This window comes from Xiphias gladius, chromosome 24, assembly GCF_016859285.1.
Source record: "Xiphias gladius isolate SHS-SW01 ecotype Sanya breed wild chromosome 24, ASM1685928v1, whole genome shotgun sequence".
Lineage (NCBI taxonomy): Eukaryota > Metazoa > Chordata > Actinopteri > Istiophoriformes > Xiphiidae > Xiphias > Xiphias gladius.
The window spans coordinates 19,212,160-19,239,860 of NC_053423.1; the positions used below are offsets into that span (position 1 = coordinate 19,212,160).

At 41.9% G+C, this 27,701-nt stretch overlaps 1 protein-coding gene across 4 annotated transcripts in view; it reads right to left on the bottom strand.

Annotated features, from left to right (window-relative positions):
- LOC120786138 (ephrin type-A receptor 10-like) overlaps nucleotides 1-27,273 on the bottom strand; it is a 150,644-nt gene extending 123,371 nt beyond the window's left edge. For all 4 annotated transcript variants that reach the window (XM_040121318.1, XM_040121317.1, XM_040121320.1 and 1 more), the window contains exon 1: nucleotides 26,998-27,273. In XM_040121318.1, coding sequence (XP_039977252.1) covers nucleotides 26,998-27,076 — 79 coding nt within the window. In that variant the 5' untranslated portion in view covers nucleotides 27,077-27,273. The remainder of the gene's footprint in view (nucleotides 1-26,997) is intronic.
- Nucleotides 27,274-27,701: the final 428 nt, after the last annotated feature.

Consider the following 27,701-nt stretch of genomic DNA (forward strand, 5'->3'; position numbering starts at 1 on the left):
CTTCGTAAAACAAACAAACAAAACAAAAAACAAAAACAAACAAACCCCCCCCCACCCCACCCCCCAAAGAACCCACAGGATGCATCATCACTATTGTTTTAACATTCATTCCACACTTGGATTTTTATAAGTAGCTGCCAAAATCACTGTATTTTTACTAAATAACAGGACTGACTTTGATTTCCTCTGACCCTTATGCAACCAGACATCTATATGTTGAGGTATGCATTGCCCTGTGTAAGGAATAAAGTAGAGCATATAGCTATTCTGTGGTGTTGAGGCAATCAAACAGTACGTGTGCACATGTGTAGTGCTCAGTGAGGCAGCTTTAAATGTGCTTGCATAACACAAGAGCTCGCAGAGTTCGTGTCATGATGTAGGAAGAGTGCATATTCACTGCTTCTCACAGATGATTACAGACATGGCTGAGGATAAAAACAAGTTGAATTAGAAGTTATTCATACAGAAGAAACTCAAGTGGGCTTTAGACGTGTGAACGCATGAATGGCTGCATGCGTTCGTATACTAAGAATGCACCAGTGTTAGATCGTTATGCGCAGAAAATAAGAATATTGCTTTATTACAATCCATGTCAAATTGAAAATATCAAAAAACCTCATGCTTGTTTGCCTGTAAATCTCACAGGCTCTGAAAAAGGTAGACTGAAAATATGACTGAGGGCAGATGTAGTATAGCAAACTTTCCCACAAGTTTCTCTCGCAACGACAAACACATAATTACATCCCCTTGGTGCAGTGACAAGCTCGAGCATTAACCTTTTTTTTTGAGTGCAGAACACTGTTTCAAATGTCATAAAAACAGAGAGTGTAAAGCAAAAGTGACATGTGGGGCATTCACGTCTGCACACACAAACACACTTATGTTGAGAAACGCATTTCCACAGGTTAATGTTACCTGAGTTTATGCGTGCATAATATAAGTGCACCTGCATCAGCATATGTCACGCCTGACTAGGCTGAAACCTTTGAATGCCAGCATTTATTGGATATCTGTATGTGCTTGTGTTAGCCTGTGTCTTTAAATTCCCACTTACACACCGAGCCCTGGTTTTTTGATTCTGGGAATGCCTTACTTGCAAACCTTTCAGAGGGCTGCTAAATAATGCAAGTCGGTATCTTTGCACTGTGCCATCTTGTCCCACGTCTCTCCTCAGTCCAGTTAGCCAGGCGGCCAGCAGACTGCATTATTTAACCAGAGAGAAGATGGTAGTGTGCATGACAACGAGAGGTAAAGGTTTTTGTTTGGCATCTTCTCTTGTCATGTTCATCCTTTAGAATACCCTCATCTGTTTTGTCCTCCCCCCTACTAGTAGTCCACATCTCTACATCTCCTTTTCTTCTCCAATTCCCCCATTTTTTCTACTCACCTTTTCCATTATTTCTGCTCTCCTCTTTTTCCATTTATCCTCCTTTGCTCCCTCCATTCCCCCCTTTCTCTTATTCATAAGTGAGAGAGGAGAGGAGAAGAGAAGGGAGGGGAGGGCAGAGGCGTTACATAAGTCCAGAGGAGCTCCAAGGTTTTGTGCTGACTGTGTTTTCCCTCTGGTTCAATTTGAGAACCACTTTAGATTAAATTAGGTCGACTTCTGCAACATTCAACTCTCCTCGTCTATTTCATTCTCTCCCCTCCTTGCTTTGCTCTATTCAATCCTCTCTTTCATTCACTGACAGCTGAAAGAATGAGAAGTATCTGTCGTGATGCTGACATACACACGGCTGTCTGGGGGTCAACATGCATATACAACAACAAACACACAGAAAGCGTCTGTGCATCCTGAGTCATTTGGTGTGCACAGTACAAATGCAAACAATCTCAAACATTGCATATATTTTTATTATTCCCCTCCCAGGTTGTTTATATACATACTGCAGTCACCCCAGAGTCCGAAGTGTGCACAGAACTAAAGGAATACACCAACACACGCCACACACTTTTCCAGGGCCATAACATAATTCAGCGCGTTCAGCGTCTCCTATCTACCCATAGAGCACTGCAAAGCAAGCACCCTGCTGCGCAGAGGTAAACAAAACACCATCCAGTGACCGAAAAGCAGACACAGCAACATTGTTTCACAGACAATATGGTTTCAAAGCTCCTTTATACATAGGCAAATGTCTTAAAACATGGTTTGTACAATAATGGGTGAACCAGCTAATTCCCCAAAACATTTTCAGCAGTGGAACGGCGGAGGTGGTGTTTCAGACTCAGCTCAAGAATTATGAATTGTATTACTTTTACCAAACAACCTGCCGCAATATCAACAGCTCTAATGTAAATAAAACTGGAAAGGAAAGCCAAGGAAAAAGAGCAGTGGCAATACACGATGTATTACCACCGCTCGTTTTCCTTAAAACTTAAATAAGTCAAACGTTATATATATTAAAAACAGAATACTTTATTCTGTTCAGTAGAGGCACTCTTTATTTTAAGCTATTCAGGGCGCCTCCACAAGAAGATGCGGTAATTTATAGGGGAAAATATAGTTTGGATGTCATTTACACTGTACAGGACATACAAGCAGAGAGTAATGCTTGGCTTAACTTGCAGAACCTTTGCAGAACTGCCCTTTACTAAATATATCAAAATAGTTAATGATGATGTAGATATTTTTTAAAGTGAGACACATTTTTTCTGCCTTCAAACTTGTTTCATACCTGATACAACAAGGTACCTCTCATCTGTCCATCCCGCGTGTGACCAGCACCCATGTCTTGTTTCTTACTCTGTGACTACATTAAAGATCATTTGGTTCCCAATGGTAAAAACCATAGGTACATTATTTGCATGTGCACACTGTGCATCATTACCTTGCTCTCAAACTCTTATCTTGTCTCACCCTAACTCACCCCTGCAGCTATGGGCAGTATTGTAAAAGACATTTGGTTCTGTACAGGTAGGCTGCTGGGCCTTCCATCCTCTAATAGTCTTACATCAACTCATTTCAAATAACCTCTATCTTACAGCCATGACAGCAGTTTAATGTTTTGAAAAAGCAGCATTTAAACTGGGTTAATACATATGCATTAGCCATCTGGTGACTATGTCAGAAAGAAAGGATTATTTCACATTCAAGTATGAGATGATATCCTCATCTTTAAGCCCACTTAACTTTATGCTTAAGCCTATTTTTAGAATGTGTGCTCCACTGACGCCATGTTTCTGATACATCAAAAACAAATGCACAAATCCTGTTTCTGTTACAATAAATTCAAGAATGACTCCTAGATTGTTTTAAAGCAAAGGAGTATTTATTAACAACAGGAAATTTAAATTTTTAAAGGCTGGGTTCATGTAATTGTCCCACTGAGGCTGTTTCTGCCTTCATCAAATGAAAACCTTTTTGTTTTTAATCTTTTCAGCACCACGAAATTTAATTCACCTCCATTTTATTCGGTTGGCAGCAAAAATCTCAGACACAAATGTTCTACACCTATGAGTGTTTCTGGAAATAAAACCAAAACCAACTGCATGGGTAGACATCCCCAGAGATAAGGGAGAATAATGGCTTTTTGTGATTTGGGTGAACTAATGACGTAAGCTTTATAACAGTTCCAGTAATCCTTTTACAATATCAGTAATATATTGATATATCACCCAGTGCTACCGTGGGCGCGTGTGTTCACATCATCCACGCTCCCACGTATATTAACCTCCTCTATGTGACTGAGTCCACAACATAAAGTAGGCACTCTACCAGCTTCAGGGATCTTCCAGCTGTCCTTCTGTTTTGTCCTTTCCCCAAAAGCCACCCCATGTGTCTCATAGCTGCCCTCAGACACACACTCCTCAAGCTACTTTTTCCTCTTCGATTCACTGTCTTCTTGTCCTGTCCCTTTTCCTCCTCCTCTTTACCTTGAGTGACATCACCACCTCACTTCACCCGTCCTCAATTCATCTTTACTCTCTCTTTTCATATCATCCAAGTCATGTCAGCACCACGTCCGTGGACTCGTACAGCCTTTCCTCCCTGCAGGCCCAGCACCCATTATCCTCGGCATCGATCTCTCCTGCATCGATGAACGATAGCAGCAACGGACACAGAGATGGACGGACAGATGAATGGGAAAGTCAAGGGAGAAGGTGGGACTGGAGATGAAATGGGGTGAGTGATAGATTAGGCAAGGCGGAGAGATAGGAAAAAAATAGGAAAATACAAGTGAGGTAAAAAGCGGAAGAAGATGATAATGGGGGGGGGGGCCTTGTGGAACCATTTGTCAGTAGCCAGCAGTGCGACCTTGGGAATCAATGGATCCGACAGCCAATCAGTCAATAGGCTGCATAACTAGCTCTGCTAGGCAGGGACAGAGAGGAGAGAAGGAGAAGAAAAGATGGCTTGGTTGTAGTAGTCAATAGGCCAGAAGAATAGACCACCTGTCCACTCTGACACAAGTCCAGTATAAATTACACAAAAAAAACAATAGGAGATGAATGAAGGGTAATAGGGATGGAAAGAGAACATGGATTTGATCAAATGGACAGATGAAGGATGATATAACATGGAACAAATAGAAACAAAGAGAAGGATTCAAAGCTGTGTTTGTGCCCATTCATCTTGAGACTGCCCCTACAAGAAAAACGACAGGATCAGTCATTTCAGCCAATTCCCAAAAATGTCCTCTTTATGTTCAACTGACAAAACCTTCACAAGAGAAGCAATACAGCCAGGCAGTCTTCAAGGACAACAAAGTTATCACTGGTCCTCATAAGTCCATGTTAAGTGCAAATGCCATCAAAAGAGGGCCGAGTGTGACATAGGGGACAATCAGATCAGAAAAGGCTGACACTTTATGTCTTACAGAAGGCAATTAGAAACAATGTAGTTTTTCATTTAATTGAGAGGATTTGTAGTTTATTTGTGTCTCATAACCTGTAGAAGGCACAATGGCAACAAGTCCACATGTTGATCTTGAATTCTGTATGTTCCAACAGACGAATCATAAGGACTGTGGCACTAACAAGACCAAAAACACAAAGAAAGGTGAGTCAAAAGTTGACTTTACCTGTATGTGAGGAGAGTCCTCTAAGTGTGAATTGTTGTGGTGGTTTTTATCCTTTAAAACAGCTTCCTAAGCGACTGTTGTTGAATAATGCCGTTGAGCTCATTTCAGAAAAAAAAACAACTCTTTAATGATGTGGTTGTGCAGCTGGTGATATTAGATTCATATCAGATGGGAGCTCATCAGCAGAATCGAGCCGACTGCTCCACAAGAGACCTGCTGCACTCACTCCGATTCAAAGCCACAAAAAGAAAATCTAGGGACTTAAAACGAGCTGAAAAGGAAGTGCCAGAATCTGTAGAGACAGTGAAGCTCCTCAGCCCACCAAGTGATCCATTCTTGATAAGGACACAACTTCCCGTACACACATACACACGCCAAGGATGACTCCTTGGGAAATCTTGGTTATTAATTAACAAGCCAAGGCGATAAATAAATAATGCGGAGTGGAGCGATGGAAGTAAGCAGCAAGTGGTTAGACTGCCAGATTGTGCCAAACCACAGCAGCAGCAGCAGTAGGTCAGTAATTAATGAAATCAAAGAGCTGGTCTAATGAGAGACAAAGAGCACTTCCCTCACTGATGACTCCACCCACGGGTAAACAAGAGCCCAGCAGAAAATAAAGCAAAAAACGAGTGCACACCGATAGTCCGGTCTTCAATATGTCTATGTGCAAATACACACAGACACACACAGACACAGACACAGACACACACACACACACACACACACACACACACACACACACGTAAACGCACCTCACAAATACTAAAGCTGTGAACACATAAGGGCAGAAATGAACACAGTGTAGACACAAACACACAAATTACCAAAATATTTCCAGCCTTGCGAGAGGCCACAGCCATCTAATGCTCCTCATTTGTACCACTGGCTTTCAAGCACCAAAACTCCGTCTTCCTCACCCTCCTCCTCCTCCTCCCACCAGCCATTATCCCATTTCATTTCTCCACAGCCAATTGTTTATTTGCTTATCACTGGCCAGATAATAGAACAGAATTAATCTGCTAATTCCTCATTTTTATACGGACCAATGCTACTGTTTATGTAAATGGAAAGAAAAGCAGGATTGGTTCTACAGTGCGGGCTGGCTGGCTGGCTGACTGGAGGATTTAATTATCAGGGCTAATTACTTGTTTTCCTCTAACTGTTAACCACAGGGCCGCTGCTGCCGCTGCTACTACACTTCCCTGGGTGCTAATGCCTGAGGCAGCCGCTGGTTTCACTGAAAGGACGGGGTAGTGAGAGAACACCACAGGAAACAAGGATGTCTTTTCTCAGCTTGCCATTTTAAATTATCAGATTGCTGTCTGTCAGAGTAGGGGTTTGTTGCTTTGCTGTGGGCACAGGAATTCATTTGCGTACGACAACAACAAAACTATGTCAGCTGGAAATGTATATGACATAAATGGTTATGTGTGTGTGGTGTTCAATTCCATTGATTATTGCATTTCATAACTCTCTCTCTCTCTTTCCAGATTCTCAAAGAAAGAAAAAAATGCACAAAAAATAATCTTCAAAACAAAGAACTCATACTCAGTAAGTGCAGACTTGTAAGAGTCCTTTTAAATGAAAGAAGACACACAACTTTTCTCCAATGTAGCATACTTCTTTCTTCAAACACACAAATATTATTTTTGAGAGAGATGGGTCTGTCAAGGTCATATGACCCCCCCCCCCCTTATGTCATTCAGGAAATGTACCTTTAACTACGTACACACAAATCTACTCACATAGACTGGCCTTTTCCCTGACATCTTTGCTGCAGTGACTCAAACACACAGTCACTGTTCACATCCACTTCAATAAGCCTCTGCAGAAAACTATGACACACACACACACACATGTGCACATGTAATTCAGATGACAGCTGTGTGTCTTTTTGATTGTGTATTGGGGCGCGTTTCCATTTACATATGCATGCATATCTATGGTATAATCAAGCCAATAGCGTATTCTTGAGGACAGACATGTAGTGAGCAAGAGAAGCAACATACTGAGTGATAAAATCTGCAGATGGGGCCTTGGGTAATTATAGTTTATCAACATGACAACTTGGCTCTCAATAATCAGGCTATTAATACACACACAAGCACTTTCAATATTTCCTCAAAAACAGCATTTCCATAATTAGCCCTGACTAATAGGGCAGAGACGTTGTACTGTTAAAAATAAACAAGCAGTTCTAAATTAGAAAAAGGCAACGTTTGACTTTTTCCCTGTAATTGTGTAATCTACATTATTGGATATCCAACAGGAAAAATTGTAAAGAAATGTCATCTACGTAGCCTATGCTTGAACATTTTTTTTTATTAGTCCACTAAGTAAGAAACTCGACAAAATAATTTAATTCTCTTTCCCGCCCTTTATCAGCTCTTTTACCTGTACTTTTACTGTAAAAATCAAGATGTAATGTAGAAATTTCTTCGCCTTTTGATCACAGTCACCGAGATAGTAAAACAGTAGCTGACCTTGATCAGTACAGCAACAACAGCCTTATCAACCGCAGGCTAAGGCAAACAGTACACTTGGATCTTTCTGCACCACTACAATTTAATCACACACTTTTCCTCTCCATAAAACACCCTACACAAAAACACACCGCTCTTCCATACCAATAGCTTACTGTTCTGCAGATGACTCTCTGCTCCCCAAGGGTCAAAGGGGAAAGGTCATCTGTCTTGACCTCTAAAGCCCTCCTTGACACCTTGTATCGAACAACCACAACGCCCAGCCGAGAGCTCAAAGGTCATGTCCCTGAGGGTCTCGGCCTATCGAGTGAGGGGTTGCATTGACACGGCTGAGTGCCGCGGTAACCAATGAGAACACCTGGTGCGACTTGTAGGGGGATTTGATCAAATGTATGTACACCTCATTTTACAAACAAGAAGCCTTCAGGCATTTTGTACCCTCACGTGCAAATCATGGATGATGGATTGACTGAGGCATTTGATCATTGGGTGCTTTTAGCATCTTAAACAGATGGCTGTAAAGAGTAGAGATATGGGAAGAAAACCGCGGGTCTAGCCTGATGTTCATGTATGGGATTTTGAAGAAAAGCAGATGAGAACAACATCCAGAATGCCGTGAGGTTTAAACTCATTCACAGGAGCAGTCCTGCAAATGATTTTTATACTGTGTCTCAAATGCGATGTGTAGTTGGAGATACAATATGCAATATGATCACTTATGTCTGTATTTTCTACCAAAATGTTGTGTAACGTGTGGGAACACAGTTTGGCACCATTTACTGCACACTCCTGCACACACCATTTACTGCAAACCCATACAGACTTTCTTGCAGAAACTATCGGGTTAAATCTCCACTGCTCTGGACTCCAGGGAGCAGTTGCTTGTGTGAAGGAGGTCCTTCATCTGCCACAGACAGCTTATGGCCATGTTATAGACGGCTAGAGCGGAAAGAACGGTTGGGGAGAGGGCGGAAGATATCAAAGGGAGCACAGAGGGGTGGGTGGGGGCAAAAAGAGGGATGGATGACAGTGGGTTGAGATGATGAGGGCAGAGCAGGGTCGTGAGTCCATGACTGCTAGAGCCCTTCAGAGCCGAGTAGCGTGGCACATGGCATCGCTAATGAAATCTGTGGATTCACTCTACTGGCAATGAGAAACGGGAGGGGGAGAGTGAGGAGAGGAAAGTGGTGATAAGGGTGGAAAAAGGAAAAAAAAAAACAAGGAAAAAATGTGTATAGCCGAGAAGTAAGGAGAAATAATAAAGAACTGAGATAGAATGATGAAAAAAATACAGAAAAATAGAGAGAGACACACTTGCGGAGAATGAGCGACAGAGGAAAAGAGAGCAGAAGACAAAGAGGAAAAAAAGAGGAAGCCTCATCTCCATACACTGTGATAGCCGGCAGATTTGAATTTAAGGCTTGTCTCTCATGGAGCCCCTATAAATAGGGACAAGAAGCAAACACCAGGCAATTTCGCTGCAACACCAAACACAATGCCTGATTGAGGGCAAATTAAAATGCAAATGCAACACTTCCATTTTTCCAGATTTCACCTGCAAGATAAGCAAAGGACCTCTGTTTCTTTCATAAAGTGTAGGGGTGCGCATGGGTGCGCGCGTTTGTGTGTGTCTATACAGAAGTGTGCATATTTGTTTGTCAAGTCTGAAATGAGAGGAGACGGGGGGGGGGGCTGGAGGTGAGGTTGTATAAACAGATTAGATTCAATATTGTCCTCTCCGAGCTGCATTTCAATCGTCATCCTTGCTGCCTTTCCCTCTGCCCTTGTCCGCCAGCCATTTCAGACCTTCAACAGGGTTCGCCCTAATGAACAATGCGGGAGTACACGGCAACATTTTTTAAAAACAGAATGTTTTAAAGCTATTCAAACATATTAAACTGATCAGAGTGGTTTATCTGTGACAGAATAGTTTACCCAAATGATAAAAACTTCTTTTTCTTTTGCTTTTGCATCAAAAGTGGAACACACAGTAAAAAAATAAAAAAAGCATTATGAGCCATTTTACAGTTTCACAAGCCAGCGGAAACCAGCATTTAGGAGTAAAAAGTCTTTGCTGGTTTACAGATCCTGGTTCAGCCCCTGAATCATTACAAAGCCATCACATCACCATATGAATTCAAACCTTTCCAAGTCACGGGTCAGAAACATATTCAACTGCTGTGGTCACATGATCTCACTGAGCAGAAGGTTTGTAGTTCAAGCCAAGAGGGGGGCAAATGTTGACCACAAAGCACTGCCCAGTTACCAATGTTTACACTGTGTGAGCCGCGGCAGAATCACAATGCATTTTCCATTTATCAGACGGATACGGAGAGACAGAAATAGGGTGACAATGAGAGGGGAAAATGGATGGAGAAAATAAAAGAGGAAATTCAAAACAAAAAGAAAATGACTGCAGAGAATGACTATCAGGAACACAAAATGACAGACAGGCTGACAGAGAATAAGCAAAGAGAGTAACTAAACCAAACAGCCTTTCCTTCATGCCACTCTTTGACTCACTGAGCTGAATTTTTCATCAGCCTCCATTCTCAGGAGGTGGTCAGCTAAAAGCAAGCTTTCCTTGTGCCCTCAGCGGTGTATGTATGTAGGAAAGAGTGTGTGTGTGTGTGTGTGTGTGTGTGTGTGGGTAAACAAGAATGCCTGTTCAGGTGGCAAGTGTGAATCCGCAGACGGGTCATGTGTACTGTGAATGAGGATATTTGAGGGTTTTTTTAATGCCACTGTGTCTTCATAGATTTTCACAATATGACAAAGAGAGAAAGAAAAGGAGGGATTGTGTCAGTTTACAAGGACATGCAAATATATGGGCTATTAAATTTGACTCTTAACTGTCGGGCATTTTCTGAGTTGTTGGCTACTTTTCTGTACACAGTTGGCTTGGTGAGAAACGGAAAGAATGACAGAGCAAAGGACAGAAAAAAAAAATGAAAAAAAAGGACAGCAGACGACAAAGAAGGCGAAAGTCGAAATCTAAGAGAAAATTCAGAAACTTAGCACTCCTTGTTTAAACGGATGGATGTCAGTGAAGCCGTGACCAGACTGAGTGATTGCTCAGGCTTGTCTATAGAGGTGACTCTTCAGATTGAAGATCTGGATTTGTTAAAACACAATCAAGAGCCAGAATACGGAGGCGACCTGGACAAATAAGGTTGAGTGACTAACCCACTCTCTGAGGTCGAAATACTCATTGTGTGCGTATTCACGTAACCATTTCTTTCTGCGACTACTCCTGACACCGATGCTGGCAGAAAAGTGCTCCTAGTCATCTTGGCTCTATAAATGGTGCGTAGTTTGTTAATTAACTCAAGTCTTGTGTGGTGCCATGTGAGTCAGATGTCTGAGTGGTGCTGCCACTCTGCGTCATCACCAACATCGCCCAAAGTCCCACAAGGACAACCATAAATGCGAGCACACACACTTCCTTTGCCCCATATAAACACACAAACAACAACAAAAAACCCGTGTATTGCGGTTGGAGGTGGCTGGAAAGCCCAAAGTCGCTCTTGGTTTTAGTACTGAAAATTGAATGCCAGTGCTACAGTGTGTGTGGTGGAGACGAATTCTCCAGCAAAGAAAACAATTACATTCCACAAACCGCCAGGTAACCAATTTACATTCGCATGTAAATCCCAGGCAATGAATAGGCTTCATTGAGTGCTTTAGTGGCATTTAGTGATTTAGTGGCAGGATCCTTCAAATGACCTTCCACCAAAGTCCATTACTTTACCCCCCTCCAAACACACACACACACACACACACACACACACACACACACACACACGACTTTAGAGAGGCAGGTAATTCACCATTAACTCAAGCCACTCAATCTCTGAAACACTGCCAAGTTCAATTGTGTGAGTGAGTTAGATGGAGTAAGAGAATGTGAAAGAGAAAGAGAGAAAGAGGGACGGAGAGACAGATGGAAAGAACAATTGAGAGAGAGTGGCAGAGAGTGAGTGAGAAAAAGAGTGAGAGGGAGAAAGGCAGTCTTTTCTGCCACTTCCGGCACAAAAGCATCCCTTCCCATCTGCCCTGGAAAGAGTATCCCAGTCACCTCAGCTCCAAACCAGTTCGACCATCTGACCACTCCAGTGATACATCACTCACCAACCTCCACAGAGCTCACCTCCTCAGACACACTGCAGACATTAAATAATGCACATATAATCCCCTCTGAGAAGATGATGACCAGAAAAGCCATTCACAAAAGTACAGTAAATAACGTCACAAAACGAAAAACCAAATAACTAATTTTCTTGTGATGTATTCAAATGCAAATTAAAGAAAACTTGCTAAACTGCAAAACTGGCTAAACTGCCAGTACACAAACAAGAACACCGTGTAATCACACGAGAAAAAACTGAGGAAAAAGCCTACGTCACTATCACCCTCATAATAACTCTTGGTAACCCCATTAAAATCAATTCATCCATGGAAGGTGTACCTAACACATGCACACATAAACACAGAATCAGACACACTAGCCCCACACAGAAATTGTAGTAAAGGTGGGGGCAAACCAATTACAGTGCATAAACCAATTCTTGCTAAAACACACACACACACACACAAACACACATGCCACCATACACTCAGTCCTTCCAAGCAGAAGAGTAATAACCATACCTAGCATTTACCTACAGGCTGGACCATGGGGAGATACCGTAAAAAAACATATAATAATTTCAGTGCTTAAGCTGAAAAGCTTTTCAATATTTGATATTAAACATTGATTTTTCTTATTATTGCATGTCACATTAACGCTACAAGACTGGAAAGTGGAGTATGTGCTCACAGTGTTAATGTATGTGTATCTCACAAAGTGTGTGTATACTTCTGAGGCACAGCACAGCACAACATGACATATTAATCCATTTTGTGTGTCAGAATGTACTTGTGCTTGCATGCAAGGATCATGGGTGGGATGGAAAGATGTAAAGGTGATTTTATTATATTTTATCATGTTTAAATCCCATTATTTTAACTGCCTAGTAAAAAAAATACATAGAAAAAGATTGAAAGACAAAGCAGGAGAAAAATGAAGGGAAAGGAAGCAAGAGAGAAAGAGTCAGTCTGATAGACTAGACTTAAATTTGAATTCCTTTTTTTAGCCAATTGTTTTGGTTCTCTGGCTATGTGGTTAAATCTCATGGTGCTAACCAACCACCACATGAAAAACTATAGCAGTGGTTTATAGTGAACAAGAGCAGATGAGCCAACAGTATCCTACCAGCCAGGCAAAAGGCAGGGAGCTGAACTAATTAGCAAAGAAAAGTTTACATTTCCCACTTGTAGCTGGCTGAAGACCCAGATCTTTTTGTTAGGAGTTGATGAAGACTAAACAGACCTAAAGAGACACATTACTGAATGACTTGACTGACAATTTTTTGGGATATCATAAGATTTTCATCTGCTAATACCGGGTCAATGAAATGGTGAGGTAAGTTGCATGGTTTAATTTGCTGCCCCATCTGTTTTGCAGAATGGCTGCAGTGTTTTCTGTTTAGACGGGGGCATCATCAGCAGTAAGTCATGGCTGCAGAGGAGAGGCTTTTCCATTTTAGAATCTCAAATCAGATCAGAGAATGCCCCAGTTAGGAAGGGTGCTTTAGGGTGCTAAGGTGCCAGAATGTGGATTAGTCTTCCAGCTGATGCACACAATTTGTACTTGCAACAGTTGCTGAAGATTTTTTTTCCCTTTTTGTTTTTGCTTTTGCAATTCTTTTGATGGCTGATGGTGCTACAACTGGATTTGCATATTTTCTTAGCAAATAAAGCCTCTGTCGTTTTACTGTAGTTCTGGTTCTGGCACCTGTGGTGCAAAACAAGCAAGATTCACTTGCTTTGCTGAATCTGTATATTGCCTAAGGACAAACATTTTCCTCCTTTGATATACCAGTGAGAATGATTGAAGCTTTAGGCATGATCATGCCTAAAGAGTGACAAGATTTGAGGTCAGTGACATCTCACTGTATTAACCTATTGTACTCGAAGCACAGGAGGAAATGCCTGCGGTGCTCACACTGTTTTGTTGACGGACAATCATTGGCAGGCCTGCAAAATGATTGAATAATCAAATGCCATGCTCTTTGCTTGGACAGCTGGGTGACAGACCACGTGATAAAATGGCAATAGGAATCTGGCTAACTTGGTTACCAGTTTAATAGTTTTTTGATTGACTGCCGGCTTCCTCACTAAATGGCCTCCTGGCTAGCTGTTTTATTGGTTGTCAGATTACCTGACTAAATGGCTGGTTGTCTAGCCAACTGGTTAACCGACTAACTGATTGGCTGGCTGATGCACTGATTGGCTGGCAGGCTAATTGACTTGAAAACAGGAAGGCAACATTTATAGCTGGGAGGAAACTGAGAAACAACAGGAGCACACTCCACCCAACCATCCTGCACTGATGACACTCTGATTGCAATCACGACCAGGCACACAAAGAAAATGCACACATACGCAGACACGTGTTCAGAAATGTACTTATAGTCTGTATAACAACATGCATAACAAGTAGGCATGAGCACAAACACACAAAGCCATCAGGGGCAGTGTATACAGCATGCACATATAGCCAAGACAAAAACAAGCTGCGCACACTGGCCAATACAGTTCCATTAAGTAACTGTGTTATCATTAAATCAAAAGGGCTGAAGTGAAGAAGGTGCTGCTAAAGAAAGTTAAACAGTGTGCCAAAGAGACCGGTATATTTTACTTTGTTTGACAGGTTACTATTTTGCCTTTTGTTGGCCAGAAATGCAGCTTTAAATAACAGGCTGACTGTAAGGGGGTTAAAATAAGGTCACGCTTATGGTTTCATTGTAGAGACGCTAAGAACATCAGCGCAATCATGGTAACCTGTGAAGTGTTTAACAATTAGTACCACTATGGAGCAATTTTTCAACAAGTGGGTCCCTGTCTTTTTTTTTTTTTTTGGTATTGTGCATGCACACATGAACGCATATGCATTTTCAAATGTTTTATGAGGAAGGAGAGGCACTAAAACTAACTTTGTTATACACCATGTGTTTTGGTGAGAAGTATTGAATGTAAACATAACTTCTTTTTGTTTACAAGAAAACTACGCAGGGTACCTTTAATGTTTCAAGAACATGCAGATTATGTATATGTATACTTTTCCAGCTGTTCAACTATTCAAATATTCCCGATATCTGCTTGTGCTCTCCATCTCATCCCATACATTTATTTCTTTGTCTTCTGGCCATGTTTCTGCTTTTCAGAGGTCGGCAACCTGACCTAAGAGAGGTGGTTTAACATTAAAGTACTGGCTTTGTGCTTCAGCCTGGGTTAGGACTCCAGAATTTTGTTAGCTGAATTAATCAGAGTGGGTCAGGTCTGTGCCAAAATTTCAGGCTAGCAACTGCCCCACAAATTCTCTCTCTGCTTCATTTCCTCTGTCCCGCCCCCATTTGGACCTAAAGTAAACTGAGCAGAATATGTTTCATCCACTCCCTTCCCACTACTCCCTTGCACTTTTGATAAACTGAGCAGATCAGGTCCCATGTTGCTATGTTAACCTTCCTTGCCACTCGTCACATTACATCCTCTGCCACCTACAACGCTCTCTCACTCCCGCCTTCGCCTTCTGATAAACTGAGAAGAGCAAGTCCCATGCTGGCGTGTTAACCTGCCTCGCCCACTCACCCTATTACATCCTTTGCCATCTACCCTGCTCATATTCACACTCTCTCGCCCTCAGTCCAGTCACTAACACCCTTTCATTATGGATGGTCTTCTCCATAGGGGGCTATCTCTTCAAAGACACCCTGCTATCCTCTTCCGTGTCTGTGTGGAGAGGGTGCAGATGATGGGGTGCGATGAGGTGTACAGTAGGAAGAGCGGGGGGGGGTATTGAGGGGTATCATAAAAGTGACTGGGTCCGAGCCATACGATTTATGTATTTATTCATTACCAAGGAAACTGCGTATTAAAAGGTTGGGTAATTTTCCAGGTCACTGACCAAACCCACACGGTGAGGAAGCGAGGTGATGAGGGGGACTGGAGAGTAGAGACAAGAGAGATTAAGAGAGCGAGAGAGTGGCTGAGATGGCAAGTTAGTAAAGGCGATATTAGCAGTTGGACACACATCGGTGCATTCAAAACTCACCTGTGTGTGTGTGCGTGTGTGTGTGTGTGTTTGAGTGGATGAGCCAAGTTTGCCTGAGTACCCCCTGTATGTGTGCGCACACTCTTTGTGTGCGAAAGAAAGGGTGCATCTGCAGTTTGTGTATGCGTTCCCGTCTGTCTGCACACTGGCTGTGGTTAATGAGTTTGAAAGGTCAAACGCCTCTCAGAAAGATTAATGGGGTTTCCTGGGCATGGGGGTAATGGTTTACGAGGCCCAGTCGGACACATTTCCAACATGACGGTCATTACCACCGCAGAGCAGAGACAGAAGGAGGAAATGCAAGCAAAGACATGGATGAAGCAGGCACTGGGTAGCAGTATGGTCTTCGGATAACACATTCCACTGGATATTTGACTTAATCCGTCAAATGAATTGTCCTGGGCAGATTATGGTTTAAAGCAATATAGCTGCAGCAACTGTTCTTTAATTACTACAAATCTGAATTTTCTTCAAACTGTAAAATCTAAGCAAAAAGACAAGAAAGCTCTTGTGCAAATTAGACGACCCCTTCATTTATTAAAATAACTCGTGTCTAGGTCCACTCAGTCTCCAGTCAGTGTGTGACATTCTGAAGGCCATCGCCTGCTGTGGCCAGCTTTATCCCATTTGGTTTGAAAAGTCTGCTGCAGGCTGCTCTTTGTCCAAAACTGACACTTGTTGTGCTGTAATGCATTCAAGTACTGTGGGAGTTTCCAAAAACTTGATGGTCAGCTGAGGAACTGCAGCCTTTTTAAGGGAAGAAGAAGATTCGGTAAAAACGTTTTAACAAAAACCTCCATGTTTAATTCATAATAATTTTTCTGACAACATAGCTTGTTAATGCAGCACTGGGGCCAATTCCACCAAATATGCCAATTTTTCATTCTTTTTGATCTTCACACTTTTTTATATAAACGATTTAAGTACTGTTTCTTTGGCTTGGTCTGCTGCTGTTTTTCATTTCAAATAAGTATATAAATTATTAATATTTTTATGAATATACATTATATTGACTTTATGTCTGATTATAGACTGATGTTATTCACTGTCATCAGTGTGTTCCTGTGACCTGTGTGTTTAATACCTGCGTGCAAACTGAATTTTCTTTGCGATAGTAATAAGGTTAAAGTTCAAGCAAGCTGCGTTATGCAACATGAGATAATTTCCTCTTCAACATATCTTAATGATCAAAACAAACACCACAATTGCAACCCATGCATGAGCCATGTAGAACTTGGACATTTTTCTCCAATTTGCGAGCCATAATCTTTTCTGAAATGTTGGCTGCCACCATTTGAGATCTGCATGTGCAGTAGGCAGTGCTTGGAAACAGCTTTAGTGAAATGGACCCCAATTCTGCAGCCAACACTTGACTTTCAGATGTCCACAGTTTTTATGCCAACACCTGAATGCACTACACAGACATAGAACCACCCGCCTGTATTCAGTTCGTCTCTCTCGTTTTTTTTTGTTTGGTGGAATCTGAGTATATTAACAAGTGCTGCAGCTTGACTTGCTGCAGAGTTACCATACATCTGCCATTTTTAGAAAGTCAGCTCAATGTTTGTATGATTAGTGGGTGTCTGAAAACTGCCAAGTGCGTGAAGGTGCGTCTGAGTATGTGTTAAGGGCCGTTCATTGCAGTCTTTATGCACAAATACTACGTAACACACCTTTGGAAAATGTTTTTAGCAGAATTTATAGAAAAGAATCAATCTTTCATTAACAATCTCTACTGTATCTCTATTGGACGGGGCTTGACATGGTAGACACAATGGTAAGTCTGAATAAGCATGATGTAGCATTTAAACGTGTGCAATGAAGAAAGCAGGAAAGGGCAGAATCATGTGCATTTCTAAACAGGTTTTATTTAAAAGGTGTAGTCTTTCTCCACCTCAACCAACACATACACATACACACAAGCGAAATGCAAGTTCTCCTGACAAGTTGTCATCAGGTTAGACATGGCAGAGGAGGACAAATGGACATGAAAAGCACATTAAGAGGCAGCCTTCGCAGGCTGGCCAGCCTCAGCCAGAGCCAGTGAGGCGGACACCGACACAGCAAATCAAAGATGAAGAGGGGAGGCTAATGGCAGAGGGAGGGGTGGAGTTCAGCTGTAGAGGTATGTGGGGTCTCCAAGTACGCCACGTGTGTGTGATTGAGTGTGTTAGATGGTGAGAGAACAAGACTGTTGGGAGCATGTGCATGAATCCATGCATATGAGCACAGGCAGATGTGGTTTCTTGTGTTTCTTTAAAACATGTACAGTGTATTGCCAGTTTGGTACATGGACACATGGAAAGGAATGAGCCTCATGTTTTAAACGAGAACTCGCTCTTGTCAGCTCACATAACTGTTATGTAACTGGATCCAGAGTACTGGACGATATTGCCTCAGCTGCAGCCAATCCAAAGGTTCAAAGCATGTTGGATGACCTTGCTCCCAAAACAGCAGTGCTCTGAGATTCATGTAAATATACTGAAATGGGTAAATATTGTTTCTAATTGTAAATTCAGCTCCGGCATCCTTTTATTTACAGTTTTTTTTTCCATAGAGTTCTATCAGTCCAGTAAACTATTAACTTGTGTACAAATAATTTCTAATTAATATCAATTTTCATCTACAATTGTGCCTGTCAATAATACTTATATATGCAAGTTTTTTTTACTAAATCTGTCCTCCAACCTGCAGCTTTAAACATGAATAGATAATGCATTGTATTTCCACTTCTCCTAATCTTTATATTTTAATATAGTCTCAGCAAAGACTATCCACAAAGTCTGTTATCCTTTAGAGAACCATGTGTAACTTCACGTATGCTAACGCAGTGTGTGTGTGTGTGTGTGTGTGTGTGTATATCTTTTTGCACATTCCAGGACCTCTGTCACCTCCATGACAGTGTGATGCAACTGTCTACACCAGACTCAAGTGAGGCTTTAGTGTCACATAAAGTCAGGCAGTACTTGAAATTCGCAATAAAAAAGTTTCAGGATCAAGTGAACGAAGAAATTTAAAATACTGGCCAAATCAAGTGCATTGTGAAGCCAGCAGAGAGTTTTTAGGCATATTTATCAGATTGCCAGTGTATTTGGCAAGTACCTTCTGTAAGTTTGACCACAGATAGAATGAACAAAGTCTTAAAAGCTTGTAGTCCCGCTTGTCTCAATAAATCTGTTTTTTAAACCAAATCCTAAATGAGTGGGTGATTTTGTTTTCATCGTTGGAAAACAAGGAAGCAAAATTAAAATGCTGGGGGAGTATGATGGTGATAGACTGACTGAGCTCTGCAGAGTTGTCAGTTCAATTCCCAACATGCCCACCCACATCAAGTCTCGCATTAATGCACTTAGTGTTTACTCGCAATGCAACGCACCCTGAGCAGAAAAATTCTGCCAAGAGCAAAGCTACAGCTCCACACAAAGATACACCAGTGACATTTATCAACTTTAGACACCTCAGGACTCAAAATCCTGCCAAAAAACTCCTCTAATCCATTAGTATCCCAACAAAAGCAGCAAAGATGAATTATGTGTATAAAGATCAGGCAGAAATATGTCTTATCTCTAAGATGCCTGCGTTGAGGGTGGTAGGAGACATTCTGATTTTTTCTTTCCAGTTTTATTTATTAGACTTTTTTGCATATAACCTTTGAAGAACCTTTAGAGAACAGGCCTTTGGGATGTTTACATAAGGGTCTGACATGAAGGCCCACGTGCATTTGCCAAAGAAGCTCTGGTTTATGCTTCAGTGTGGGCTTTAAGACTTCTATCCTCTACTATTCATGTGTGCAAAAATGATGGTTTGCCCACTATCCTATTTGACTAAACATACCGATAACTTTCATCTTAACACTGTCCTTGTCCTCTTGCCTTGGGATGGCCTTTTTTTTTTTTTTACTATTTTCTGAAATTTTATAGAATAAACAGCTAAGCAAGAAAAAAAATCAGCAGATAAACGGATGACAAAAATAATCAGTAGTCACATCCCCAATTTTATTGATGAAGTGTGTATATGTACAGTGTGTTCAAAACCACTAAGGAGTGAATCCAACTGAAATGGTAATTTTTGTTTTTGTTTGGTAATTTCTTATACCAATGCTTAATATGTTGAACACGTTGGCAGTAAACAACTGCAAATATTGTTATGCCTTCGCGCCGGCGGCAGCCGTGGCCAGAGGCATTATTATTTTCTGGTTCTCTGCCCGTCCGTCCCATTCTTTTGAACGCAACATCTCAGAAGCACCTTGAGGGAATTTCTTCAAATTCAGCACAAACGTTCACTTGGACTCAAGGACGAACCAATTAGATTTGGGAGGTCAAAAGGTCAAAGTTCAAGGTCACTGAGACCTCTGTGAGCGTGATACATCAGGAACGCCTGCTGGGAATTTCATGACATAGGGCACAAAAATCAACATGAACTCGAGGATTCAATACACTTAATATCTTTTATTAAATTACTTCAAAGTCTTTACTACATATATTATATGAGTCTGGACAGACATGGATGTAAAGTGCAAATTTACTAGTTGGCGAAGGCATACAACCGCAAGGCGGTAATTCTACTTATATTTTACTATACTTTACATATATTATAGTAAATATAGTATATATATTTACTCTATTTTACTTTAGTGCCTAAACTTACAATTTCATTATCAACCAGGATTATTAATCGATTACTTGATTAATTGTTTCATCTAAAAAATATCAGAAAATTGTGAAAATGCTCATCACAGTTTCCCTGAGACCAAGGTGTGTCAATAAGTGGTCAAAACCCGAAGATATTTAAAGTACAGTGATACAAAAATAGAAAAGAGCAGCAAAACATTTCGTAAGCTCGAGCCAGAGAATATTTGATATTCTTTGTTTGACAAATTACTTAAACGAAAATTGTCATTAATTTTGTGTTGATCAACTTGCTGATTCATGAACCAATTGCTTGAGCACTGTTTGGCTTTTTAAAATTTATTCTAGTTTATCTTCTCCTCCTGTCACTGCTGATTTAAGTCTATATTCTCATTGCGAGCTCATATTCATCTCCTTTTTTTTTGCTGCTGAATTTCCTTTGCTGCTGCAACAATTTAATTAGCTCTTGAACAAATTAAGAACACATCTTTCCTGTTATTTTATTGTAATTCACCATAAAAACAACAAGTTGGTTAAGCTTCATTAAATCACCTAAACAGTTTTCACTAAAAATTAAAGTCAAAAGAAAAAAAAGGTGCAAAAATTTTGTCCCTAGAACATGGATGCAAGAAAATGTGAACGAGTATGTGAAGAACACAGTGGGTGTCACATTTGCATACTGTACAGACCGGCAGCAGCCGAGGGAAATGTTTCACCATGGATTCATCAATAAAATGAAAATCCTAGTTTCAAAGTCTGTCTGCATTTCCATAGGTCCTTCATCTATCACAGGCAGCTGCACGGAGCCCTTCCTCACTGTCCAATATGGCTGAAACACCTGCTATACCACCATCTTTCCTCCCACACGTGCACACACACGTACACAAAGACTGCTCTTTTCCCTCCCATACACACACACACACACACACACACACACACACACACCCCTTTTCCAATGGCTCATTCTTGCCGATCCAGCAGGATACCGTCAAAGCTGTAGCAGTGTACTTACCCTTAACAAAGGAAATCAGGTGACCCCATTGGGATCCAATGGTAACGCGTACTCTCTCTTACACAAACAATTCATCAGTCTTTCAGTCTCAGTCAATGCGTTCAAGTGCAGTGGATGGTAAATAAGGATCTGGCTGAGCTGCTGCACTGACTTGTTATAGGGACCCTTGGTATATTTCATTACATGTTACACACAAGAACCATGGAACAAAGTCATGGTGGCAGCTTACAATTCCCTCATCACTTGCTCCCTTCCCGCTTGCCTTTACTCCCCTCCAATTTTCTTTCTGTCACTCCCTCATCTACTGTTCCTCGCTCAGCGTACCTCTTTCCTCACCCCTGAAACTGACACACATCTTCTCCTTTTTCTGGTTGTAATACATCATTTCCTTGGATGAGATGAGTCTCCTCTTTTTCTTCCCCTCCCTCCATTGATTTCAGCGCACTTGTGCCTCTACCCTTTCTCCTGTCTTCATGGTTTTTCTCGTCTCTCCCGAAAATGACTATGTCCACGAGCCCTCAGCGAGAGAATGATGCTGCGCTACACCTGCCACCTTCACAAGTCACTCCGACCTTTCATATTCACAGAGGTCTCAGTCATCTGATCCAACACGCAGATGATGACTAGTACAATCAGGACCGGCAGTGAGAGTAGAGACTTATTTAGCAGAGCAGAAGTAAGCCTGCATAAATCACAGAGAATTAATCCAAACTGATGCCCTAACTCTACGATTCAGGATTTTAATAATGAATAGTCACTTTAACTGACTTGTGTTCAAGTCAAAAGTAAACAGAAAGAGCAACGTTTCCACCTAGATAGTAAGGCTGTCAATTTTTATTCAAAATTCAAAAATTTGTTTGAACATGGGGGGAAAATTCGAAATTTACAGTCTATAAGTGTAAGTTTGAAGTACTTCACCTTGTGGTCCAGAAGAGGGCGCTTTAAAAACTCACCATCAATTACAACGACGCTACTGCTACTATCACACTACAATGACAGCAAATCTGCAGTCTCACCTGCTAGCTTGCCACCCAAGTGAGGCAGCGCAGGCACCACGACAGATGAGCAATGTCAAGTGTACAAGCTTGTCTGACTGCCTACTGTTCGCCACACTCAGCTTCAGCAGGCCCCTTGCCAGAAGCTCGTAAAAATCCCATCACTAATAAGATAGCGATCTCATGATGGAGCTGGAGCCACCATGGGTTGGGTTGGGGGGTGGGTGGTTTGAATTCATTTGAACAAATTGCCTGTCGTTTCCAATTTGTTCAAACTTGATTTGGAGACAACCGACAGCCCTAGAGAGCATGTTTATCAAAAAAAAAGGCATGTCAGTGAAGTTGACCAAAACCGTTAAATGAATGAACGAACCTTTGCACCTTTAATAACTTCTAATCTATAGACTATGCCTGCCCCTTGACTTAAAAAAAACAAAATAAAAACCAAAAAAAGTGATTTGAGGATCCTTCAAATTACAACAACTTTCTCACCAGACAGAACAATGGTAATGGAAAATCCCACAAAACCTCAAATTACATTTAAAAATGACATTTGTGAACGTCAAAAGGTCCCTGTTTTTTCAGCATTTTAAAAGGTTTGGTTTTGTTCGGCAAGTAATATGACTGTTAAGGTTTGAGAAAGACTGTGGTTATGGCAAGTGTAACTGTGATATGATTAAGCTTATAGAAAGATTGCAGTCATGGAAAAAGAAAACATTACTTGTATCTCTGAAGGTTCAGACTGGATACGATGCAGATTTTAGGAGGTGCACTTGCATATAAAGTCAATGAAAAGACAAAAGTTGAAGAAAATTCCTCCTTGGCTTTGCAAACTGAGGTGAACATGCTACCACGTGAGTTGGAAAGGTTTCAGCTTGAGCAAAAAAATGTGCATTTATGACGAGACCTTATGACTCCACTTCATAAAAGTACAGAGACAAGAAGAAAAGGAGAGAAACCAGAGTAAAACAAAAGAAAGACACAGAGATCCTGGTAAGTTTATGGATCTGTCATATTCTGTACTGTCACACACACACACACACACACACACACACACAGGGTCAATGGTTAGACTGAGACAGAATTAAATGTGCAATCCCAGGGATTAACATTTGATTAAATACAGTACATACCCTTCCACCACCCAAAGTCCTTGACACTTTCAACTATACTACATAAAAGACTTGCTGCAATGGCACTAAACATTTGTAACTGACATAAATTGGATGCTGCAGAATTGTCCAACATGAACATAATTCCTCAGGATTACAATCTGTTGGATTACAATCACAAAGGAAGCCAAAAAAATCTTTAAAGTAACCATTTCACTAATGGTTAATGGATCTTTTACAATACTTTTCACTTTTAAGATAAGAAATGTTTAAGGAAAACTAAAGGTAAATGTATTTTAAAGTAGAACTACATTAGGATTTGGCTTCAAACTGTCCATTATTATAAGAGGGCTGAGTGGTAGACGTAGAGGACCAGTCACATTAAAAGTATTTTCTAAAGAAGTATACATTTGAGCCATACATGGAGATTTTTTTTGTTTTTATACAGCCGTGCATTTCTGCCATGTTTAACGGTAATAAATACTGGAATACTGGAATACCAAACTATCCCTATCTCTGCATCACAAACCATCATGGTGGAAAATGTTAGCTGTAAATTTTAAATTGCACATGACAAGAGAGGTTCAAGAAGCAAACCAACGTAATAAGACTTCAGGTAAAGAATAGTCTGCATGCCTGCCAAAAAACACGCAGTGCAGTCAAGTCACCCTGGTCTTTCTGACATGACGAGGCATCAAGTAACGCTACGGCCACCCAAACAGGATGATCCCGCGGGTTACGCTGCAGTTTCGGAGTCTCTCTCGCTCTCAATCACTCCGCTCCTCCTTCTCACTCTGCCTCTATTGTTTTGTACCTGGCTTGTGCCCTCTTTCAGCTTGCTGCAGAATGGATGGATGCAGAGGGAGGGAGGCAGAAGAGGGAAAGTAAATGAGATCCCAATGAGATGCCAAGGTGTGTTAGCAGTGAGGTGCGGGGAATGAGAAAAGGGGCCCGAAGGGAGGGGGAGAGGCTAGATTGACTGTGTGTGAGGTGCGGGTGTGGGATGGTGGACACCCGGCTCTGCCTGTACGGCGCCCGCAGTCGTATTAGCGTTTGCTAAGTCAGCTCAGGATGCAGGAGGCATGTGCAGGAGGGGAGGAGAGGGAGAAAAGGAAAGAGAGGAGGATGACATATGACGGGACAGACGGAAGAACAAAGGAAGGCGGGAGGCAGAAAGAAGAGTAGAGCACAAATGAAGGAAGAATTAACAATATAAGAATGTAGCCTCACATTAAAGCAACACAGGAAGAGAAATGAGACTAATGCTGTTGGCACATGAATCAGCACAGACAAACACAAAGGGACATGTAAAACTGAATAAGAGCTAATAAAGGATTATACTAGGCACAAGGGCAGACTAAAAAAAGAGAAATCTCATGAATGGTGATCAAAGAGCCACAGTAATATTGTAATATAATATCATAGAGGCTTTAATAGAGCCTCTCAAAATCCCAAATAGAGGACAGACTAATGCCTTAATACACAGACACACAAAAATACAACTGTTGAAGGAAACAACTGTTGTGCAGTTTCTCACTCTGACAAAATACACAGACAGGTGGTTAAATTGCCTCAATTAATATGGACATGATGGCAGACAATTTTCTTTAAAAAACCGGGGGGGGGGGGGGGTCTCTCTCCAGTGTTTTCCTATCTCCCAAATCCTGACTAACAGGCAAGAAGAAACTGCTGCCAATATCAGCCTTCAGGAGCACATTGCTTTCACAGCAATTAATCGCAACATCAATTAAACAAAAGCTAGCATCCAAATCCGGCTACCCAGCATTCCAGGGAACCAAATCAATCTGGCAATGAGTCCGAGTGCGTTGCATCCAAAGCTCGAGAGGAAGCGTGTGTGTGTGTAAACGCAAGAGAGCACAAATCTGTGCGTGCCAGTGTTCACATGTGCGAGTCGGTCCACATGTGCGTGCACAAAAGAAGCCTACAGTACCAGAAAATATCACACAATGCGTGTGTGCCCAAGGTCTGTATGTTTCATGAGGGAGCTTGAATGCAAGCACAACATGTACGTGTCAAGCGAGAGTGTGCATTTGAGCCTGAGATGCGTGTAAGCCAGGAGTGCATTAAAGTGTGTCAATGATGCATGGTCGCCATGTAGTTTTGGTGCCAAATGTGCTTTTTCTGGAGTACATGTAGGTGAGGTGTGTGTGCAACCGATGGCGAGCGTGTATGTGTGCACATGCATGCGTTTGTCTCCAGAAACGGCTCAGCCCGGCCTCGAAAATAAAGCCTCTCTTAAGAGAGAGCCCGTGGGTCTAAAGCCATTATGTTCTTTTCCATTCCACAATCTCAGAACTGGTTAGGATCACTTTCCTGGCTTCACCTGAGCCAACCGGTCAGGAACACACACACACACACACATTCAATAGGCACTGTGTGTTACCTTAAACTCATAAGTTTCATAGGTTTACGAGAGCTCGGCCAACTTGTGAGTGCAGAGAGCATTTTATCTGTGGCAATGAGCCAGACTGCTGGTAAATTGTTGGACCACAGCAGTGAATTCCCAGCTCCTTCACTCTCACACACACACACTTCGATGCAGATGCACAGGGGTAATTAAAACAAGCCAGCAATCCAAGTCCCAATCCCACGTCTGCATTATATCTTACAATCATACATTGTTCCCCTTGCATTCCAACGTTGATTCCTGGTTTTAATGCTGATGGAAAGACAATTTCTGCCCCACTGTTCAAAAACCCTATGGAGAGAAATACTTGGAACGCAGGCACGGAGCCGAGAAACGGAGAAGAGTTGCAGCGGGATAAGCTCTAAAGCATCAGTGCATAATGCATCCCGTCGTCCGTGCCACGGCACCGGTGACTGCCGGGAGTGTGGAGAGACAAAGAAACCAGTTGCACAGAGATGCCGTGACAAAAGCCCTCCACACAATTCAAATCTCTGTGACAACAGTCTGGGCTTTTCTGTCTTATTAAGAGAACAGCTGTGAAAGAAACGGACTTTTTCTGTCTTGATGAATCAGGAACAGACACCGACTCCATGGGGCAGCAGAAATGTTAGAAAATGTGGCTGAGTTTTTGTCTTTGGCGCAACATTTTTAAACAACTTGTCCACATCGGCCGTTAAGTTGGCAATCTGCAATGATGGCGCGAATGCTGTGAATAATAATCAGTTGTAAGGGTTTTCTGATTTCACTAAAGTGTCTCCTTTATCTATTTCGATTCTATTGCAACTGAGTAACTCGCATTCTGACAATCTCCACTTAACATTTGTTCCTATGTTCGGGAATTAACGCTTAGATTTCACGGAGCACAGATGCGTTAATCTGTCATAGAACCGCATCTCCCCATTATCAGGTAAAAATATTTTCTGTTTAAGATTTACAATGTTTTTTTGTTTTTTTTTAAAAACAACATCATCATGTCTCTTTTCTAAGCCCACTACAACGAACGCCCTCTCATTATTGTGGAACATGCGCTTGCCTCCCATCACAGGACAAGTGCAAACGCCAAACTCTCTCCGCCGCGGACGTCTGTCCGTCGATCAGCGCTGCCTGCTGCGGCGACCAGTTTTGTGAACAACCGAGACATAGAACACGTTTTCACAGACCTTCCTCGGCGTGACAGTCTTCCACTTGGTTCAGCAATAATATCCAAAGCACCGAAATCAGCGTTTTACGGAGATCCATGTTTGTCTGGCCAGTTCCGCGGGGCTCTTGTCATCTCCCTCCAGCCTGCGCGCAACGCACCGCAGCAGAGACGCACTCGGTGTTTGAACGGAGCGGAAGCCGCCTGGGCAAGTAGTGCGAGAACCAGGGCGCCACACGGCCTATTTGATATCTCGGGGGAGGGTTTTGTTGCGGAGATTGACGCCGGGCGAGCGCAATGGAGTTGGACGTGGACCCGACGATACGGGAGGGTCCACCTATCAAGGAGCTGCAACCTGAAATCTCCGCGGCAGGTGTTTCCACTATAGTTAACGGAGTCAACCCTGCAGCAGTGCGCTTTTTTTTTTTTCTTTTTTCTTTTCCCAGACTGTCCCCTTTTCTAGCAAGACGGGGGACAGAAAGTTAGGACCGAGGTCTGTGGACGTGGTGCCATGGGCTGTTAGAGAGTATGGCGAGGATTCTATTCCTCCGTTCACAGTTCTGCACTTGTTTAATTATCACAGTATCTTGGTTCTTAGGTGTGATCCGGGATTCAACGGGGGTCCTAAAGTAGACTGCAGAAATCTTTTAATACAGGAAGAAAAAAAAAACCGTTAGAAAACAGCAAAGTCTTGGTTTAATGTGCTTTAAAACAGGCCAGAATTTT